We start from the raw sequence: 18,287 nt of genomic DNA, 5'->3' as shown, positions 1-18,287 counted from the left end.
TTGCCTTTACTTGCTACAGCAGGTTCTGCATGTACATGAGGTAATTTTTGTGGGTTGGGAATGATTGATTGTGAATAAATACTTAGCTCACAGCTGGGGCATTTTGTGACTTTTTAGAACTCATTTTGTCCAGGCAAAATAGAATCTTCACCAAGTACCTCAGCAAATCTCAGGGCAAACTGGAGAAACTGTACTCACTGAACTTACCTGGGCTTGAGGTATGGAAGCAAATAGTATCCTTTGTTAAAAGAAAAAAAAAAAAAGCTTTTTGAGTTTTGTAAAGTAAAATAAGATTTCCATAGAGATTTATATATTAGTGCTCATTTTCCCCAAAATCAAGCCCAGGCTATTAGTTGACTTTTCTTAATGAGGAGTAAATTAATGAGAGACAGACTAATTTCTGAAGTAACTGGCTTTACTAGGATGAGTAGAAATAGAGGTAGAATGTAGAAACTGTAAAGGATCTGAACTTTGACCACACACAAGAGCAGTGGGAGATGATACTCCATTAGTTCTTTATGAATCTATATTCCAGGAGCCGACAGTACTACTGTAACCTTCCTTCCTAAGGAGAGGGAAGATGAGGAATCCAACAGCCAAACCATCCTACAAGAACAGCCATTTAAACATGTGCCCTGCGCCATATCAACCATGAGAAACATGGCCAGGCCTTAAGCAAGTAAATGGAGATGGACTGAAGCAACTGGTGTCACGTCTATCTTTTTATTCTGTTAGCATTCCTAGTAAATGGGCCCATTTCCATTTATTTGAGTGACTGACATCAAGAGTGCTTCATTTTGTTGGAAGCATGCAAGTAGTCCAGGAAGGACTGACACAGCTCTTTGAAGGTCATTGAAGAAAGGTCACTATACTTGAGAAAATGGTCAATAGTGAAACATTGGCTAAAACTGAGAAAATAAGTAAATATTTAGGGAGAAAAATTAGCAATTGAAAATGTTGAATTTGCAGTGCTAATGAGATACCCAAAGTGGGTATGTTCAGAAGGCAATGGAGAAAAAGATTTGAAGATAGTGTTAGAAGTTTTTGCACCTGGACAATGCTAATGAAAATGTAATAATTCTTAACTCCTTTTCTCTCTTTAAACTCTAAACAGGTAACAAAAAATGTCATATCAGAATTTTATAATAATCATGTTACAAAAAATTGCTTATAAAAATTTTGTTCAATGCTGAGATTTCAAAGGTGATACCCTTGTATAAACAGGTACACATTTGAAATAATAACTCAGGATTAGTCACTTCATCAAATTTCAAGGGATTGTTTGGCACACATATCTTTTCAACCAATTTTAATTTTTCTCTTGTTTTGCCACTGCTTGATGCATTGCAGAAACTCATTTAAAAAATAAATTAGTGAATATGAGAATATACAAAACATCTGATTTTGTTCTCAAATTCCAAGCTTCTTCTACTAGCGGCAGTAGATTGGATATATATGTAACTAAAAATAAATAGATTTCAAGACTGAGGAATTAAAATCAGAAGATTTAAATGATTTTAAATTATGTAGCACTGAGAACACTGGTAAGTTAAAATTTAATAGGATTGTAGTAGTTTAAAAGTTTAATGGAAGTTTTATATATTTTTTATCAATAAAAGACATCATGCTAAATAGGTGAATCTCCTAGCCATCTGGTTGGTTCGAAGTTGTTAAAGTTGAGTTGTTAAAGTTGATATCTAGATACTCCTGCCTATGCTGGAAGGAGTTACAATAATTTTTTTTCAGTTCTAACATTTTAGTTCATGTAATAATATTTCAATATAATTTTCTTAGACATATGTTATCCTTAACTGCTAAGAGACATTCCTTAATACATATTTCCTAAAATGCCAATCACAATGAAATAATTTAGAGCTAAGGTAAACTTCAGAAGAACTAAAGGAAAGGCTGAGTGGAAGTTAATATGTTGTTTAAAGATCTATTATTTTCTAATTACTCAGAAACATATTTTTCCCTTTGGCATGATTCCAAGTTGCAAAAATGTGAATTTTAAAAGAAAAAAATCTTGTATTTTCCAGTTTAAATTTTCAAAAACATGAATTATAGATAAAGCTACTGTATTAGTCTGTTCTTATGCTGCTATGAAGAAATGCCTGAGACTGGGTAATTTATAAAAGAAAGAGGTTTAATTGACTCACAGTTATGCCCTGCTGGGGAGGCCTCAGGAAATTTATGATCATGGTGGAAGGCAAAGAAGAAGCAGGCACCTTCTTCACAAGGCAGCAGGATGAAGTGAATATCAGCAGGGAAATGCCAGAAGCTTAAAAAACCATCAGATCTCCTGAGACTCACTCATTATCATGAGAACAGCATGGGGGAAACCATCCCCATGACCCAATTACCTCCACCTGGTCCTGCCCTTGATATGTGGGGAATTATCCCCATTAGGGGATTACAATTCAAGGTGAGATTTTGATGGGGACACAGACCCAGACCATATCATTCCGCCCTTGGACCTCCCAAACTTCACATCCTCACATTTCAGAACACAACCATGCCCTTCCAACAGTCCCCCAAAGTCTTAACTCATTCCAGCATTAACCCAAAGTCCAAGTCCAAAGTCTCATCTGAGACAAAGCAAGACCCTTCCACCTATGAGCCTGTAAAATCAAAAGCAACTTAGTTACTTCCTAGATACAACGAGGATACAGGCATTGGGTAAATACACCCATTCCAAATGAGAGAAATTGGCCAAAATAAAGAGGCTACAGGACCCATGCAGGTCTGAAATCCAATAGGGGCAGTCATTAAAACTTAAAGTTCCAAAATGATCTCCTTTGACTCCATGTCTCACATCCAAGTCATGCAAGAGGTGGGCTCCCATGGCCTTGGGCAGCTCTGCCCCTGTGGCTTTTCAGAATACAGCCCCCCTCCTGGCTGCTTTCACAGGCTGGTGTTGAGTGTCTGCAGCTTTTCAGGTGCATGGTGCAAGCTGTCGGTGGACCTACCATTCTGGGGTTTGAAGGACAGTAGCCCTCTTCTCATATCTCCACTAGGCAATGTCCCAGTGAAGAATTTTGTGGGGTTCCAACCCCACATTTCCCTTCTGCACTGCCCTAGCAGAGGTTCTCCATGAGGGCTCTGCCCCTGCAGTAAACTTCCGCCTGGACATCCAGGTGTTTCCATACATCCTCTGGAATCTAGGAGGAGATCCCCACACCTCGATTCTTGACTTCTGTGCACCCACACACTCAACAACACATGGAAGCTGCCAGGGCTCGGGGCTTGCAGCCTCTGAAGCAATGGCCTGAGCTGTATGTTGGTCCCTTTTAACCACAGCTGGAATGCAGGGCACCAAGTCCTGAGACTGCACAAAGCAGCAAGGCCCTGGACCGGGCCCATGAAACCATTTTTTCCTCCTAGGCCTCTGGGCCTATGATGGGAGGGGCTGCCATGAAGACCTCTGACATCCCTTGGAGACATTTTCCCATTGTCATGGTGATTAACATTTGGCTCATTACTTATGCAAATTTCTGCAGTTGACTTGAATTTCTCTTCAGAAATGGGTTTTTCTTTTGTCTCATCCTCAGGCTGCAAATGTTCCAAACTTTTATGCTCTGCTTCCCTTTTAAACAATTCCAAACCATATCTTTGTGAATGCATAAAACTGAATGCTTTTAAGAGCACCCAAGTCACATCTTAGAATGCTTTACTGCTTAGAAATTTCTTCCACCAGATACTCTAAATCATCTGTCTCAAGTTCAAAATTCCACAGATCTCTATCTATAGAGGGCATGGACAAAACGTCACCAGTCTCTTTGCTACAGCACAAGAAGAGTGACCTTTACTCCAGTTTCCAACTACTTCCTCATCTCCACCTGAGACCACCTCAGCCTGCACTTCATTGTCCATATCACTATCAGCATTGTGATCAAAGCTATGCCACAAGTCTCTATGAAGTTCCAAACCTTCCCACATCTTCCTGTCTTCTAAGCCCTCCAAGTCTCTAAGGAGTTCCAAACTTTCCCACATTTTCCTGTCTTCTGAGCCTTTCAAACTGTTTCAACCTCTGCCTGTTACCCAGTTCCAAAGTCTCTTCCCCATTTTCTGGTATCCTTATAGCAGTGTCCCACTCCTGGTACCAAATAACTGTATTTGGTATGAATAAATACCTGATAATGGGTAATTAATAAAGGAAATAGGTTTAATTGACTCACAATTCTGCACTGCTGAGGAGGCCTTCAGGAAACCTATAATCATGGTAGAAGGCAAAGGAGAAGCAGGCGCCTTCTTCACAAGGCAGCAGGATGAAGTGAGTGATAGCAGGGGAAATGCCAGATGCTTACGAAACCATGAGATCTCATGAGACTCACTCGTTATCGCAAGAACAGCATGGGGGAAACTGCCTCCATGATCCAATTACCTCTACCTGGTCCTGCCCTTGACATGTGGGAATAATGGGGATTACAAGTCAAGGTCAGACTTGGGTGTGGACACAGAGCCAAACCATATCAGCTACATAAAGCAAAATTTAGTTTTTCATTTTGATTAGGTAGAAATAGACTAATATTTATGTTTCAAACTTCACTATATTATATATTTATAACCAAGATTAAAATTCAGTTACTCTCTTCATTAAAAACATATCTTTATTTTTTTAAATAATAAATATCTATAAAATGCTAGGCAACATGCAAAAGAAACATCCAAGCATGGCTTTTACTATTGAATTGAGTGGTTAATTCCCAATTGAGTTGCATGACTCTTTCAATTAGCTTTAGTAAATATATATATTCATCACTCTAGTTTGTAATGAGCTATAAACAAAAATGCCCAAATAATGAATTTTACTTTTCTTCTAAAATAAATTAGCCAAAAATAGGAAACTTGATTTAGACAATAAGTATTACATATCATACATTAATATTATTCTATTTACTTGCTCATTTTCACAATTTAAATGTTAATATATCATCTCAAACCTCGCTAGCGAAAGAGGTGAATAATACACACTGACATAGCCAACTGATTTTAATGACATACAATTAATATGTGAGAAGAGGCAGGTATCCCTATAAATACACAATTGTATAAAAAGGGAATGATCCAAAAGTTGGTTTCATGATCATTATCTTTCCTTTGGTATCATTATCATATGTCCTCACTTTATAAAATAAACCTGAAGAAGAATATGGCTCAGAAACAACATATTTAGGTACTACAAGAAAGGGGTACTAATGCCTGTTTATTACATCCTCATTAGGAACAATATGCAATCCTTAAATATCTGCACTACTTTCTTTCAGGAAATCCACCACTCCACATTTAATCCCAGCCTATTTGTAGGTGAGTGTTGGTTACACGGGATAATCAAAGGGAACATGATGCTTTATCAATGTGTTCAATAAGTGACTTTTGATTAATAGTTTGGTGAAATTTCATCATTGGTACTAATAAAATGACAATAGTCTATTTATTGCCAATGGGTCAAAAATATCATGACAAATACAAAAAGTGGTACATTATATTATTTTTAGAAAGCTTTTGTCGTTCAAGGCAAAAATTGAACAGCAAACCAGAGATAAGTCTTATTACTATATATTTCAAAAGACAAGATAGCCATGACATTGGTTATTTGATGGAATAACATCTTATTTTTTTCATAAGAGAACTAAGATCAGTGTAGGTAAGTTTCATTTGTAGGTAATACTAGTATCTTTTCTTCTTCTTAGACTTTCGGAACTTTTGGCTACATTCGTTGCCTCTGTTGTTGTCTGTGCTACTATCACTATCACTTGTTTGCTTTTGTCTCTTTCGTTTATTCATCTGATAAAGGTCAGAGTCACTTGGTTGTTGGTGAGTCCATTTATATGAGCTGGGTCCAGCCTCAAGATCTGGAACATGATTCAGTGAGGAAGACACAGATGCACTATTAGGAAGTGGAGCTGTCATCTGATAAAGGTCAGAGTCACTTGGTTGTTGGTGAGTCCATTTATATGAGCTGGGTCCAGACTCAAGATCTGGAACATGATTCAGTGAGGAAGACACAGATGCACTATTAGGAAGTGGAGCTGTCATTTCATAGTAAGGAAGCTGCAGCACTGGATTATACACATGCCACTGCTGTGAAAACAAAAGACATTCATCTACCAAAACAAATCCAAAAGGTTAAGGAAAAAAGTTAACAGTTTACATGTATTATACAATAGCCATGAGTAAACAAAACTGTGTTTTGGTATAAGAAAGACAGTGACCTCTCATAGTAGAAAGGTAGGTGTTTCATTAAAGGGTCAATATAAAGAGCTGAGGCTGTGTATAGCTCACTACAATATAGATTAGTGCTATCCAACGGAAATAGTTTTTGTTTGTTTGTTTTTTTGAGACAGGGTCTCACTTTGTTGCCCATGCTGGAGTGCAGTGGTGCAATCTTGGCTCACTGCAACCTCCGCCTCCTGGGTTCAAGCAATTCTCCTGTCTCAGCCTTCCAAGAAGCTGGGACTACAGGCACACGCCACCACACCCAGCTAATATTTGTATTTTTAGTAGAGACAGCGTTTCACCATATTGGTCAGGCTGGTCTCGATCTCCTGACCTCAGGTGACCCACCCGCCTCAGTCTCCTAAAGTGCTGGGATTACAGGTGTGAGCCACCGCACCCAGCCCACATGTAGTTTTAAATCTAGTAACTGCAATACAAAAGTAGAAAGAAATGGGTGAAATTAAACAATGTATTTTATTTATCCCAATATATCCATTTAAAATGTTATAACTTTAATATGTAAATGATATAAAATTAATGAGATATTTTACTTTTTCTTCACATGAAGTCTTCAAAATATGAGGTATATTTTATACTTATGGCATATCTCAATCTGAATGCTAAATTTTTATTGAAAATACCTGATCTGAATTTAGATTACATCAAATTTAGAGTTGAAAAATATATACTCACATGGCCAAGTTGTTTCAAATATACTTAAAAGTTTTCTGAAAACCGAACTAAGTATCGGTTTTAAATTTTAATTTTAATTAATTAAAATTAAATAAAACTTTAAAACTCAGCTTCCTAGGTGCATATGTGGCAAATTGTCCCCATATTTTATAGCATAGTTCTTTACTGTTTAGATAGAGAGATGCTTCCTTTAAAAACAAACAAGCTCTTAACTCAAATTTCTAACTATTCAAAGCAAATTAAAGATTAATAGAGATACCATGAACTTGTGTCTCTCTCCTACCCCATCTCTACCAAAAGATAAAAAAATGCTTGGATGAAGACATTTATAGTTTCAGATGAGAACTGATTGTTTACTCATGTTTCACCACAGTTAAGAAAAGGGTTTTTTTTAGCAGAAGTTAAAAAGTATCAATTTACAGGAAAATTTCTGTTTAAAAATTGAAAATGGATATTTAACAAATCTAAAGCTCATGTATACATTGGGTATTTGCAAAAATAATAGTCTGTGAGTCAGAAGACCTGGGTTAGTCCTACACCTGTCACTAACAAGCTGAAAATCTTAGGACGTTGATTAACAACCCTGGACTTCAATTTCTTATTTATGAAGAATTGAAAAAAAACGAGTTCCCCTTTAACAATGAAGTCCATAATTAAGATTTCTGGGTCAAAACCAATTTTTGGTAGTCTGTGGAAATAATTTAGTTTACTCGACCAATTAAGAACCTTCATTGCTCCTGTGATATCCTCCCCCTGTGATGTGTGCATGAAGGACTAAGTATATACTCAGGAAGGATAGTTTTGTCTTTAATTAAAAAGATAAATTTACTTTAAAAATCCATGTCCAAAAGCAATCTATTTGGGATTGATGACATTATATAAAAATACTTCACTAAGTGAAATTATTCAAATTATGCAATTCTGCAAACATCTTTTTTTTTTTCTTTTGAGACAGAGTCTTGCTCTATTGGCCAGGCTGGAGCACAATCTTGGCTCACTGCGACCTCCACCTTCTAGGTTCAAGCAATCATGTCCCAGCCTCCCGAGTAGCTGGGGTTACAGGTGTGCACCACCATGCCTGGTTAATTTTTTCTATTTTTATGATGGAGAGGGTTTCACTGTGTTGGCCAGGCTGGTCTCGACCTCTTGACCTCAATTGATCCTGCCCTGGCCTCCCAAAGTAATGGGATTATATGTGTGAACCACCACGTCCGGCCACTGCAAACGTCTTTTAAAATAGTCATTTATATTAGAACTCTCTACTCAAATTTCACTTGGATTGCAGTGTGTCATCACTGCCATCCATCCCTTTTCTGTTGACCCCCTGGCCATTTGCTAAGGCATTAGAAGTGAAATTTAGGATGATGGTGTTAGGCCAGGACACCACTGGAGGACAGTGCTGGGACATCTTGTGCCTTCATCCCAGTTTAGATTTGGGCACCATATGTTACAAATAGCCTTTATGTTCTTCATAGTTTGTATCATATTATATACTGAATAAAATGCATATTAAACTTACCATCTTCTGAAAGAGAAAATATTCTTGAGGTAAAGAAGTATTATTAATTGGAAAATACTGCATGGGAAAGGAAGATCTGCCCACCACCATTTCTTCATTCCTTTGAGGAGATGAAAGAAGAAGTAATAAAATCTTAAAATTCCTATTACAAATGTCATTTTCTCTTAAGAAAAACCACTACTTTTCCTCAGGGGATGCAAAGTTGTCTGCATAGAGGAATCACATGTAAATTCGGAAGTGTGATGGGCTGACATGTCTCCCCAAAATTCAGCTGTTAAAGTCCTAAATCCCAGTATCTCAGAATGTTACCTTATTTGGAAAAAGGGTCACTGCAGATATCATTAGTTAAGATGAGGTCATATTGGAACAGGATGGGTCCCTAATCCAATATGAGTGGTATCCTGATTAAAAAAGGGAAATTTGAAGACAGACTGTTTTAGTCCATTTTCTGTTGTTATAACACAATACCTGTTTGTTATAACAAACTGGTATTATATAACAATAATATAACAAACTGGTATTATATTATATAACAAAGAAAAGAGATTTATTTCGGCTCATGGTTCTTCAGGCTGGAGAGTCCAAGATCAGGTGGCTTCTGGTGAAGGTGGTTATGGTTAGCTTCTGGTGAGCTATACTGTGTTATAACATGGCAGAAGTCATCACAGGCAGGAGGAGCTCACGAGAGATGGCCAAACTGGCTTTTACAACAGATCTACTTGTGATAACAAACCCACTTCCTCAATAACCAATTAATCCAATAATCCATTAATGAATTAAAATATACATGAGGGCATAGCCTTCATGACCCAATCACCTCCCAAAGGTCCCACATCTCAACACTGCTGCATTGGGGACCAAAATTTCAACATATGAACTTTTGAGGGACACATTCAAACTACAGTACGGTTACCCACAGGAAGAACACCATGTGAAGATAAAGGTGGAGATCTTGGTAATGCTTCTACAGGCTGAAAAATACCAAAGATTGACATCAAACCACCAGAAGCTAGGGGAGAGGCATGAAACAGATTATTTCTGATAGCTCTCATAAAGAAACAATGCTGCTGACACCTTTTTCTTGGATGTCTAGCCTTCACAACTATGAGACAATGAATAGCTATTGCTTAAGTACTCTGTGATACTTTGTTACAGCAGCCCTAGCGAACTAATACAGGGAATGTTCATTAAAAGCAGAAGGTACAAGAAACAACAAGAAGCATAAAAATCCATTTTCAAGGAAGAGCAAAGACTAAACTGTTAAATAAGCACCATTTTTCTCTGCAAATCACTTTGGGGACATGATAACCCATTTTATATACTTTCTTTATAATATCAGAAATACTAGAAGAATAAAGTATTATCAATGAAATGTCATATCCAAAACATACACATAACTCAGGCTGTCTACTCTAGAATTTGTGATGACTTAGGGTCAGTGTATCAAACATAACTAGAAAATACCAGAGTTTGACTGCTATATTCTAGTGCCCATCTAGTCTTTTCTCTTCCGTCTAAATCTTACCAATAGCTTGTTCCTTCCTAACTCCTGAGGAAGAAGAGATATCTTTTCCCACTTGGTACTAGTAGAAAAAAGGAGTTCTTACATTATACACATGGCTGGACACATGAGTCTAGATAGTGCTTCCCCCCCTTTATGCTAACATTTGCGGAACACTGTATGCTCAGTATTGTAAGCACCTTGTGTTAATTATAAAATTCAATTCTCACAGTAACCTTTCAAAGTTTTATCCTCATTTTAGAGATGGGGAACAGAGTGGTAAAATAACATATCCAGTTCTTGTATGAATTTGCATCTTGCCTCTGCTACTTTATTAATAGTGTTAACTGACTGTTAATAAACTGTTAATTGACGTTAATAAAGTGGCAGAGCTAACATGCAAATTCAGGCAATCTAATTTCACCACCTCCTTTCCTAACTTCTGATTTCACCGATGTAGAAATGTTGGGGTGAATGAAGATGAGGAGCACACTGCTTTATCTGGGGTGCAATAATGCTCTGAAAGATAAATCTGGCTATTTGACAGTCCCAAGGGGCCACTCTCCTATGTTCAGAGGGTTGATATAACTAAAAGGGATAGGAGGGTCAGCTATTGTTAGTTTACTTGAGAATACTCAGTTCTGCTAAAGAAGACAAGGAAAAAAGCAGTATGGATGACACTTATACTGTTACTATGATAAACATTAGAAATGTAGCTAGTAGAGCTATACTTCTCTCTCTATATATAAATATCTATATAGAGATACATAGATCTATATCTCTACTCTGAATAGAGTATATCTATTCCTCTCCTCTATATATAGATATAGATATCTATCTATATCATACATCTGTATGATATATCAGAACATAATATACCCTGACCTATTCTTTCAGCCTGTGTAAGTTAACCGGACAGTACCAGAGAGCATGATGAAGCCAAACATTAAAAAAACAAGAAATGCAAAGAGAAGCACTTTCCCTTTGCAAGAACACATTGTTTTTGTTATTCATATTTGTTTTCGGTATAGCAAGAGAAATTTAAAAACCAACAAGTGATACATCAAAAAGCCTGAACCACTTAGAGAGGCTGCAGAAGTACTGCAGTCAGCAGGGGAGGCTGATACAGCAGAGAGAAACAGGGCATGTGTTTATTAGTGTAACCAGAATTCAGCCAGTTCGTCCTTCTGCCTACTTGCACCTTTTCCTAAGTGTGCTAAGCTATCCAATATCTTTCTTCTTGCTTTTCACTGTTTTTAAAATGGATGTAACAAAAGGTGTAATTTGAACATTTTCATTTGGCGTGGGAGCCTTTTAGCTTCATGACCTCTGGGATAGCTTGCCAGATAGTGTACGTGGAGGCTACCATTGCATCAATAAATCAGGCTATACAAAATTCTAGAAGAGTTTGAAAATTAACACAGAGAAGTTATTTCAAAAAGTAAAATAATTAATTGAATGGCTTAATGTCAGAAGGCTTAGTTTCAAAGCTAGCACTTTATCATCCTGTGACCTTAAGAACTGGTTAACTTTTGCAACTCCATTTACTCAAATATAAAATATAAATAACAGTATCTCTGTGATCCGTGATGAAATCTTGTATGCTTAAATGATTTAACAGCTATGAAAAGCATGTAGAAAACTATAAAAAACTACAAATATAAGTCTCTACCCCCTACTACTGAAAATATTAAGACTGAATTTTAAATGAGAATATTTTCTATCACTTTTCATGGGCTCGGAAAAAAGATATTCCTTAATTTTATCCTAGACCTAAAAAGTAAGGTTTTACAATAGCCCAAAATATATAAAAACTCCTCTTAGCGTAAGAATATATTTGCTTTACCTTTGATGAGAAATATTTTTAAAATTACCTGTAGTTGTGTGAATTTATCTTAAGATAGCTCTCAAAACTTTGGTTAGCTGGTTCAGAAGAGCGAGAACTCCCTTTAAAAGAAACAGAGTAACAGGTTACTTCACAGTGCATTTTTTTTGGAGTTCTAATATTAAACCATAAAATGACTCAAAATATTTTAGGACATAGTAGTGATTTTAAAATTCTATACTCAGAGAAGATATATGCATATCTGACCTCTCAAATCATATTTACAGATTGTTTACAGTACTATATATCAATGAATTAAAATCAAGCTTTGTCTAAATCAATGACTGTAAATAAGAATGACATTGACGTTGGACTTTGTAAGATACATGATGGTTTGTTCCAGACACCTGTAAACTAAAAATGGCAAATAAACAAGTGTTATTTGTTTCCAGTGTACAAGGCAGGAGTTTAACCCTCATGGACAAAAGCCAATTCAATCTTATACATGATGTGCCAGAACATAATATACCCTGGCCTATTCTACAGACATTAAAAGTGATGGCAAAACCGCAATTACTTTTGCACTAACCTAATACCAGGCTGTGTAAGTTAACCAGAAAGTACCAGAGAGCATGATGCAACCATGTATTACAAAAGAAACGAAGAAAAAAAGAAATGCAAAGAGACGCACTTTTGCTTTGCAATAAAGCATTGTTTTTGTTATTAGTATTTGTTTGCTTTTAGTATAGCAAGAGGAATTTAAAAACTGACAAGTGATAGATCAATAAGCCTGACCACTTAGAGGAGGCTGCGTACATATTGCAAGAATTACCAGATGGCCTCTAGTAGTCTCCTGAAACATGAAAGAGCTACAGTAATGGTATAACATTCTCTTGGCAGCTAATCATGAATGATCTGTTCCTGATATGTGTGCAGAAGTTGTTGAGGCCATTCTTGTCAGGAAGTTTTTTCCACCACTACTAAGGGTAACTCTACGTTGCCTTTCGCCACTTTGCTCTTACAGGGGCTTAAAATCCTGCAAAACATGTATAGAAAGGTTGCCCCAGAAGGACTAATGCCCTCTGTCTATCTTCCAAATAGTACAGATTCAGTACCATACATTAGCAGTAACAAGATTAGTAAATACCCTTGCTATATAAATGTTACAGTTGTGTGACCCCAGTTCATTTAGATTTGCTCAATTTATAAGGGCCAATAGCAACCATCATAGCTACTTGCTGGCTGATACTAAAACGATTATCTTACATTTTATTTTTAGAAAAGACAGGTTTGTCAAGACTAATTAACTATATAACATTATGAATTAGACATGTGTTCTGAGAATATTTAACAATGACCAGAAGGTAGAAGGTACTTTTTTTTGTTTTGGTCTTATACTACATAGGAAACAAATTGCTTACAACTCTGAGAATAGTACCAATCACAAAACACTTTGAAGATTAATCAGTGACAGGACCTACCAAATCGATACTGCACGTTAATTGGTCTTCCATATAAACGAATTCCATTCAGCAAAGCTATGGCATAAGACACCGATTCTGCGTGTTTAAAGCAGACAAATCCAAAAGACTTTGGCTTTCCTTCTCTGTCTTTGCATATAGTCACTTTGGTTAGTGGCCCCGCCTATAAGAAACTTAAAAATTATTTTCTCATAAATCCAAAGATTTTTTTATACTCAAATAAGTAAATTCAACTTTAGACTAAAGAAACGTGTTAGCAATATCTTTATGTAGCTCTGCTAATAATGTATCTTTCTAATAATAAATATTACACTTCCTCACACTTTCTTTGTATTTTCTGGCTCATTGGGGAAACATACATGGTGTTAAGAACAAGAAATTCTAGGTATTAGTTTCAAACAGTAAAAGAAATGGTAGACTATCCTTCTGTTAGGCTTAACAAACCAATTTAGAAAACACATAAATCTAAGATTAAAATACTACTTTGTCTCCATACATATTCGCAGTGTTGAATTCAAAAAATAACTGAAATGAGAAATTCAATGCTGGTTGAGTTATCCTCAAAAAAGCTGGCAATGTTATATCATAGTTTAAATTTTCTGTCATGAAGATTAAATATCTTTTCAAGAATAAATAAATTTAGCATGCATTTTGATTTGGAAACTCCATCTGGTAAATGTCCAAAGGAAAAATGTTTAAACATGTTCAAGACTTTTAAGTACATTGCATTGTTTATAAGTGTGAGAAATTAGAGAGGCTCTAAATCTAACAACTGGAGATATTATTCCATGGTGTGTTATTAAAATGGAATAAAATATAAATTATAAATATTCAGATTATATTGATAGAAAAACCTATAATATGCAATGAAGATTTAAAAACACAGAGCCAAATATCATAGAAAATTGTTAATTACAACTAACAAAAAATTACATCACAGCCATGATAATGATTGGAGGAGGCACTTACAAACACAAACAACTGATTTAATGCTGAATGGTTGACTTTAATAACTGATTATTTTTCCCTGTAGAGTTGCATAAATAAAAAAATTGCTTTTACGCTAAAGAAAAATATTAATGATCATCTTTAAAATAATTCTGTGTGTTAAGATTTAGTCTTTTCCTTTCATTCTCTGTGCTCTCCCAGGGACTAGCTTCCCTTCCCTTCTGGCTTCAAGGACCACCTCATCAACAAATTTACTTTTCCCACTATGTCTCTTTCATGGAGACACCTCCTGGAGACGTCTATGTTTTTGTACTTCAATCTCAACATATTTGAAACTGAATTCATTATATTTTCTCTAAATCTCAACTCTAGTATTAAAAGTGTAATGATAATAAATCTGATTTTCTCATTTCCAAGTATAATCAGAAATTTGAAAGAAAATAGTAAAAGGATAAATGTACTGTAATATAAAAACCAATAAAACTGGTGATTTTTATACAGATATTAAATAGATGTATCACTATGGGACAGAACATGCTTATGTGATTTGAATTTTGACATAAATTTAGCTAATCCAAAGCATTTGTAAAGATAAAATTCAACGTGAAGACTTACTTTTAGCAACAATCACATTATCTTACAGTATTTTTTAAATCACAGTGAAATACATAGTGTGATAGTTGTCAAGTTTTGCTGGGTGTTGAAGTCTAAAGTGGAAAAGAAACTCCACTTTGGCAATTCCTTTCAATATCTACACAAAAATAAGAACTTATGCTTCTTACCTGATTAAATAAAATTTATATTTTGCTTAGGTGGAAGAAGGAAATGATAAAAAATGAGAATATATAGTCTTGTGGATTCACACAACTGATATTGATCGAGTCCTGATTGACTAAAAATAATGGTTATTGGATAATGCAATCCCACCCGAGTCTTCCACTCTCCTTTTTTTGGAGGCTCAAAGTGAAAGAAGTCTTCTGGAGGAAAACAACTCTAAGTTTACTTTATATTTCTTTCGGTTTTTGGTTTTTTTTTTAACTTAATATAGTAAGTTTTAAATGATACGGAATGAAAAAACAGACATGGATTAGTTCATAAAAAAGGAGGCAAGTTTAAAAAGATGAATTAAAAGGATGAAACTAAAAGTCTTAATATCAATAATATTTTTCAAATAATAAAAAAGTTTTACGTCCAGGAAAGGAAACTGTATTCCTGGAAAGAACCCTCTCTACCAAATTTTATCTGTAATTAAAAGAGGGTTGCTTTAGTTAAGTTTAGAGACAAAAGTCCTTTCACAACCAAATAAAGGACCCCTTTGACCCATTCAGTCCTGAAAGTTTAGTTCTGCAATTGCCTCCCTCGGAACTTTCCCTTATTCTGATAGGAGGAAGTAACTATTGATTTCTCTGGATGTTAGTATTAGTACTACTAATAACAGCAGTACCATTAGCAGTAGTAGCGGTAGCAAACAGTGAGCGCTAGACTCAGCTGTAGCCATTTTACCATTAGGCCACATATTCCGACAGCTACATTATACTGCAGATACGACTACTCTCTTTTGACATATAAGGAAACTGAGGCACTGAGGATTCATTGACAGGCTCAGAGTCACACTGCTGACCTCAGAGCTCGCACTCGGAACCAGTTTTCTATCTATGTCCCCTTCCCTTTTTATAGATTATCATAAACATTGTAATTTTAAGTTCTCCCTGTTAGGAAGATGAAAGGATGTCTCTTCAATTTGTATTCCCAGCACCCTCAGTATTTGCCCCGTAATTCCGGATCATTACACGGTTAGGGGAATGGCTGAATGAGGGTATCTTTTTGGGAAGTGAGACCTAGCTGTATAGGACAATATGATAAGTGAGCGTGTATACAGGACACAGCAGGCTTAATCCTAGAGGTACCAGGTCTCAAAGTTTCCGAAGGTCCTTTTGGTACGAATTAAAGGGGCTTGGCCAGGGAATCACCTGGTCCCAGTCACGGTAAGTTGGCTGCCAAATCATCTCAAATCTCACTTTTCATGCTGGAATAAAAATACTCTCCGCATAAAAGGGCTTAAAGGAAGGAGGAAGGTGTAAAAGGAAACATTATAAAAGCGACCCCTCTCCTTTTAGGGGATGTCAGGCGTGCTTACTACTTGACGGAGAACAGTGACCAGGCTGTTTTCGGTTCTGCCCGAGCACACCCGAGGCCCAGGCAGCCTCTGGGAAGCCCTTAATCAGAAACGGGGGTTGAGGGAACCCCGTCCCTGCCCACCGCCAGGACTCTGCAGCACGGATGGGGATGGGGAACGCTCCCTCATTTCACTCCCCAGCCGCTCACCTGGAGACAGGTGCGCCAAGGGGAAAGGAAATTAAAACCCCTGCTCAGGATGGGGCGGGGCCGGGCTCCGGGTGGTCCAGGTGCGCGCTATGTTTCCGGCCCGACGTGCTCCGCCCCTCCGCCGCCCCTTCCCAGAGGACGGTACCTGAAGGAACAGCTCGTACAGAATCTCTTCCCGAACTCGGGCCTCTAAATTCCCCACAAATACGGTCCTGTCGGCCTCCTCCTGAGCAGGGAACATCCTCCGGTCTCGGCCGTAGAATGAAGTAGGAGCTGAGACCCCGCCTCTTCTCCGGCTTTACGGCGCTGCCTGGGTGACGGGGCGGGGCCGGCGCCGGGAGCGCGCGCTGGGGGCGAGGCATGGCTTCAGGGCCACGCCCCCAGCGGCCGTGGGGAACCGCCCACCGCACCGCTCTCTCGCCTGGCGTAGGGCTGGGCGGTGGGAGAGTGGGTGACAGTAAGGAACATGAATGCAGAAAGGGCTTTACGCTTTAGCTAGTGGGGTGGCTTCCTTTTTTTTCTGGCACATTAATTGATTTTGGATTTATTCAATCAACATTTTAAATATAGTCACTGTAGAGATGATTTAAATTGTGGTAACTTCATTGCAGAATCTCCCAGGCAAATGCGGGGAGATACATTTCTTTGGGTCCGAAGAATAAATGAACAAATCATGAAGATATTAAATTATAAATAATTTTTGAAAGAATCGATGTTTGCATTGATGTGGATACAACAGAAAACTAGAATTAAAGTTTATTTTCCTAGAAAGTGCTCCCTAGATGAGTTTTTGAAACTGATCACAGAGGTTTGAAGTGGACTCCAAAAGGAACTTGAGAAAGCGAATACCAAGGGATATACTGGTGAGAGCGAGCCAGTTTTGTGTCTAAGCCAGAATTTTTGAGGATGGCAGCTAGGGTTTGTGTCAGGATCGAATGGCTGCACTTTGTTTCAGGGCTATACTTTGTATATGGTGTACCAGGCTAAAGGTTTAGTTCTTTCTTGGGGATAATTTTTGTTTTTAATAAAAGTCTTATGAACAGTAAAATCACAAGAAAGGAGAAAGAAAACTTAGAATCTCAGTACTTTGATAAATCAACTGTCAACTGTTAACTTGGCTTCCTTTCTGAAGCTATCATACGTCTACATAGGACCTTGAGATCATCCCATGAATATCATATAGGTAATCAGAACATTATTTGGCCTTTAGTTTGGCATCGTGATAAAATTTCATTTCGAATTGAGGAGGCATGCTTTTGTCTGGTCGATGGACCAAAAAAAGTCATCTTTTCTAATGAAAAGGTACACATTTTAGGAAATCCTAATTTCTAATTGATCTCTGACATTACATAGTTTTATTCCTTTGAACAAGTAATTTCTCTTTGGAATTCAGATTCTGTTTCTTAAGGAATGGATTGGACTAAATATAGTTACTTCATTTAATAGTATTTTCTGAATGCTTAATTCTTGGAAAACAAAGGGAAATATAAAAATCTGACCTCCTAAAGCTTATATTTTGGGAGAGACAGCCTTTCTACCCTCACAAATATAATATAAATGCTAGTAACTTCAGTAGTTACCTTCAACTGATATAAGTCCTGTCTCCATTTTTTTTTTCCTTTTTCTTTCCTCTATCATCAGTAGAGTTGTGGTACAGTAAGAAGGAGTTAAGGAAACACTCATATTGTAGGAAAATAAATATATGTTGATCAAATGAATGGATACTTGCAAGTCTCTGTTATGTGTAGACCTCTTGATTTATTTGTATTCATTTAC

At 37.0% G+C, this 18,287-nt stretch overlaps 2 protein-coding genes across 2 annotated transcripts in view; one reads left to right on the top strand and one right to left on the bottom strand.

Annotated features, from left to right (window-relative positions):
* Positions 1-4,595: 4,595 nt before the first annotated feature.
* On the bottom strand, positions 4,596-16,841 carry RBM11 (RNA binding motif protein 11). Its single transcript, XM_002830559.4, has 5 exons — positions 16,657-16,841; positions 13,239-13,401; positions 11,807-11,879; positions 8,432-8,531; positions 4,596-6,084 (listed from the first exon to the last, which is right to left on the bottom strand). Exons 1-5 carry the CDS (start codon positions 16,750-16,752, stop codon positions 5,671-5,673), a joined length of 846 nt encoding a protein of 281 aa, XP_002830605.4. The 5' UTR covers positions 16,753-16,841; the 3' UTR covers positions 4,596-5,670.
* Positions 16,842-16,857: 16 nt separating this feature from the next.
* The window catches only part of LIPI (lipase I), a 105,685-nt gene continuing 104,255 nt past the window's right edge, over positions 16,858-18,287 (top strand). Inside the window, exon 1 of the mRNA XM_054542829.2 lies at positions 16,858-17,694. The gene's annotated coding sequence lies outside the window, so the exon portion shown is untranslated. The remainder of the gene's footprint in view (positions 17,695-18,287) is intronic.

This window comes from Pongo abelii, chromosome 22 (genome assembly GCF_028885655.2).
Source record: "Pongo abelii isolate AG06213 chromosome 22, NHGRI_mPonAbe1-v2.0_pri, whole genome shotgun sequence".
Taxonomy (NCBI): domain Eukaryota; kingdom Metazoa; phylum Chordata; class Mammalia; order Primates; family Hominidae; genus Pongo; species Pongo abelii.
This window is presented reverse-complemented; position numbering and strand designations above follow the sequence as displayed.

Bases quoted from the DNA above. Each gene is read 5' to 3' on its own strand.
- RBM11 (XM_002830559.4), bottom strand. From the start codon at position 16,752: ATGTTCCCTGCTCAGGAGGAGGCCGACAGGACCGTATTTGTGGGGAAT. The intron at 8,532-11,806 runs GTAATTTTAAAA...ATCTCCTCAAAG, and splicing joins ATAAATTCACACAACTACAG to GAATGAAGAAATGGTGGTGG. The intron at 6,085-8,431 runs GTAAGTTTAATA...TTGTTTTCACAG, and splicing joins ATTTTCTCTTTCAGAAGATG to CAGTGGCATGTGTATAATCC.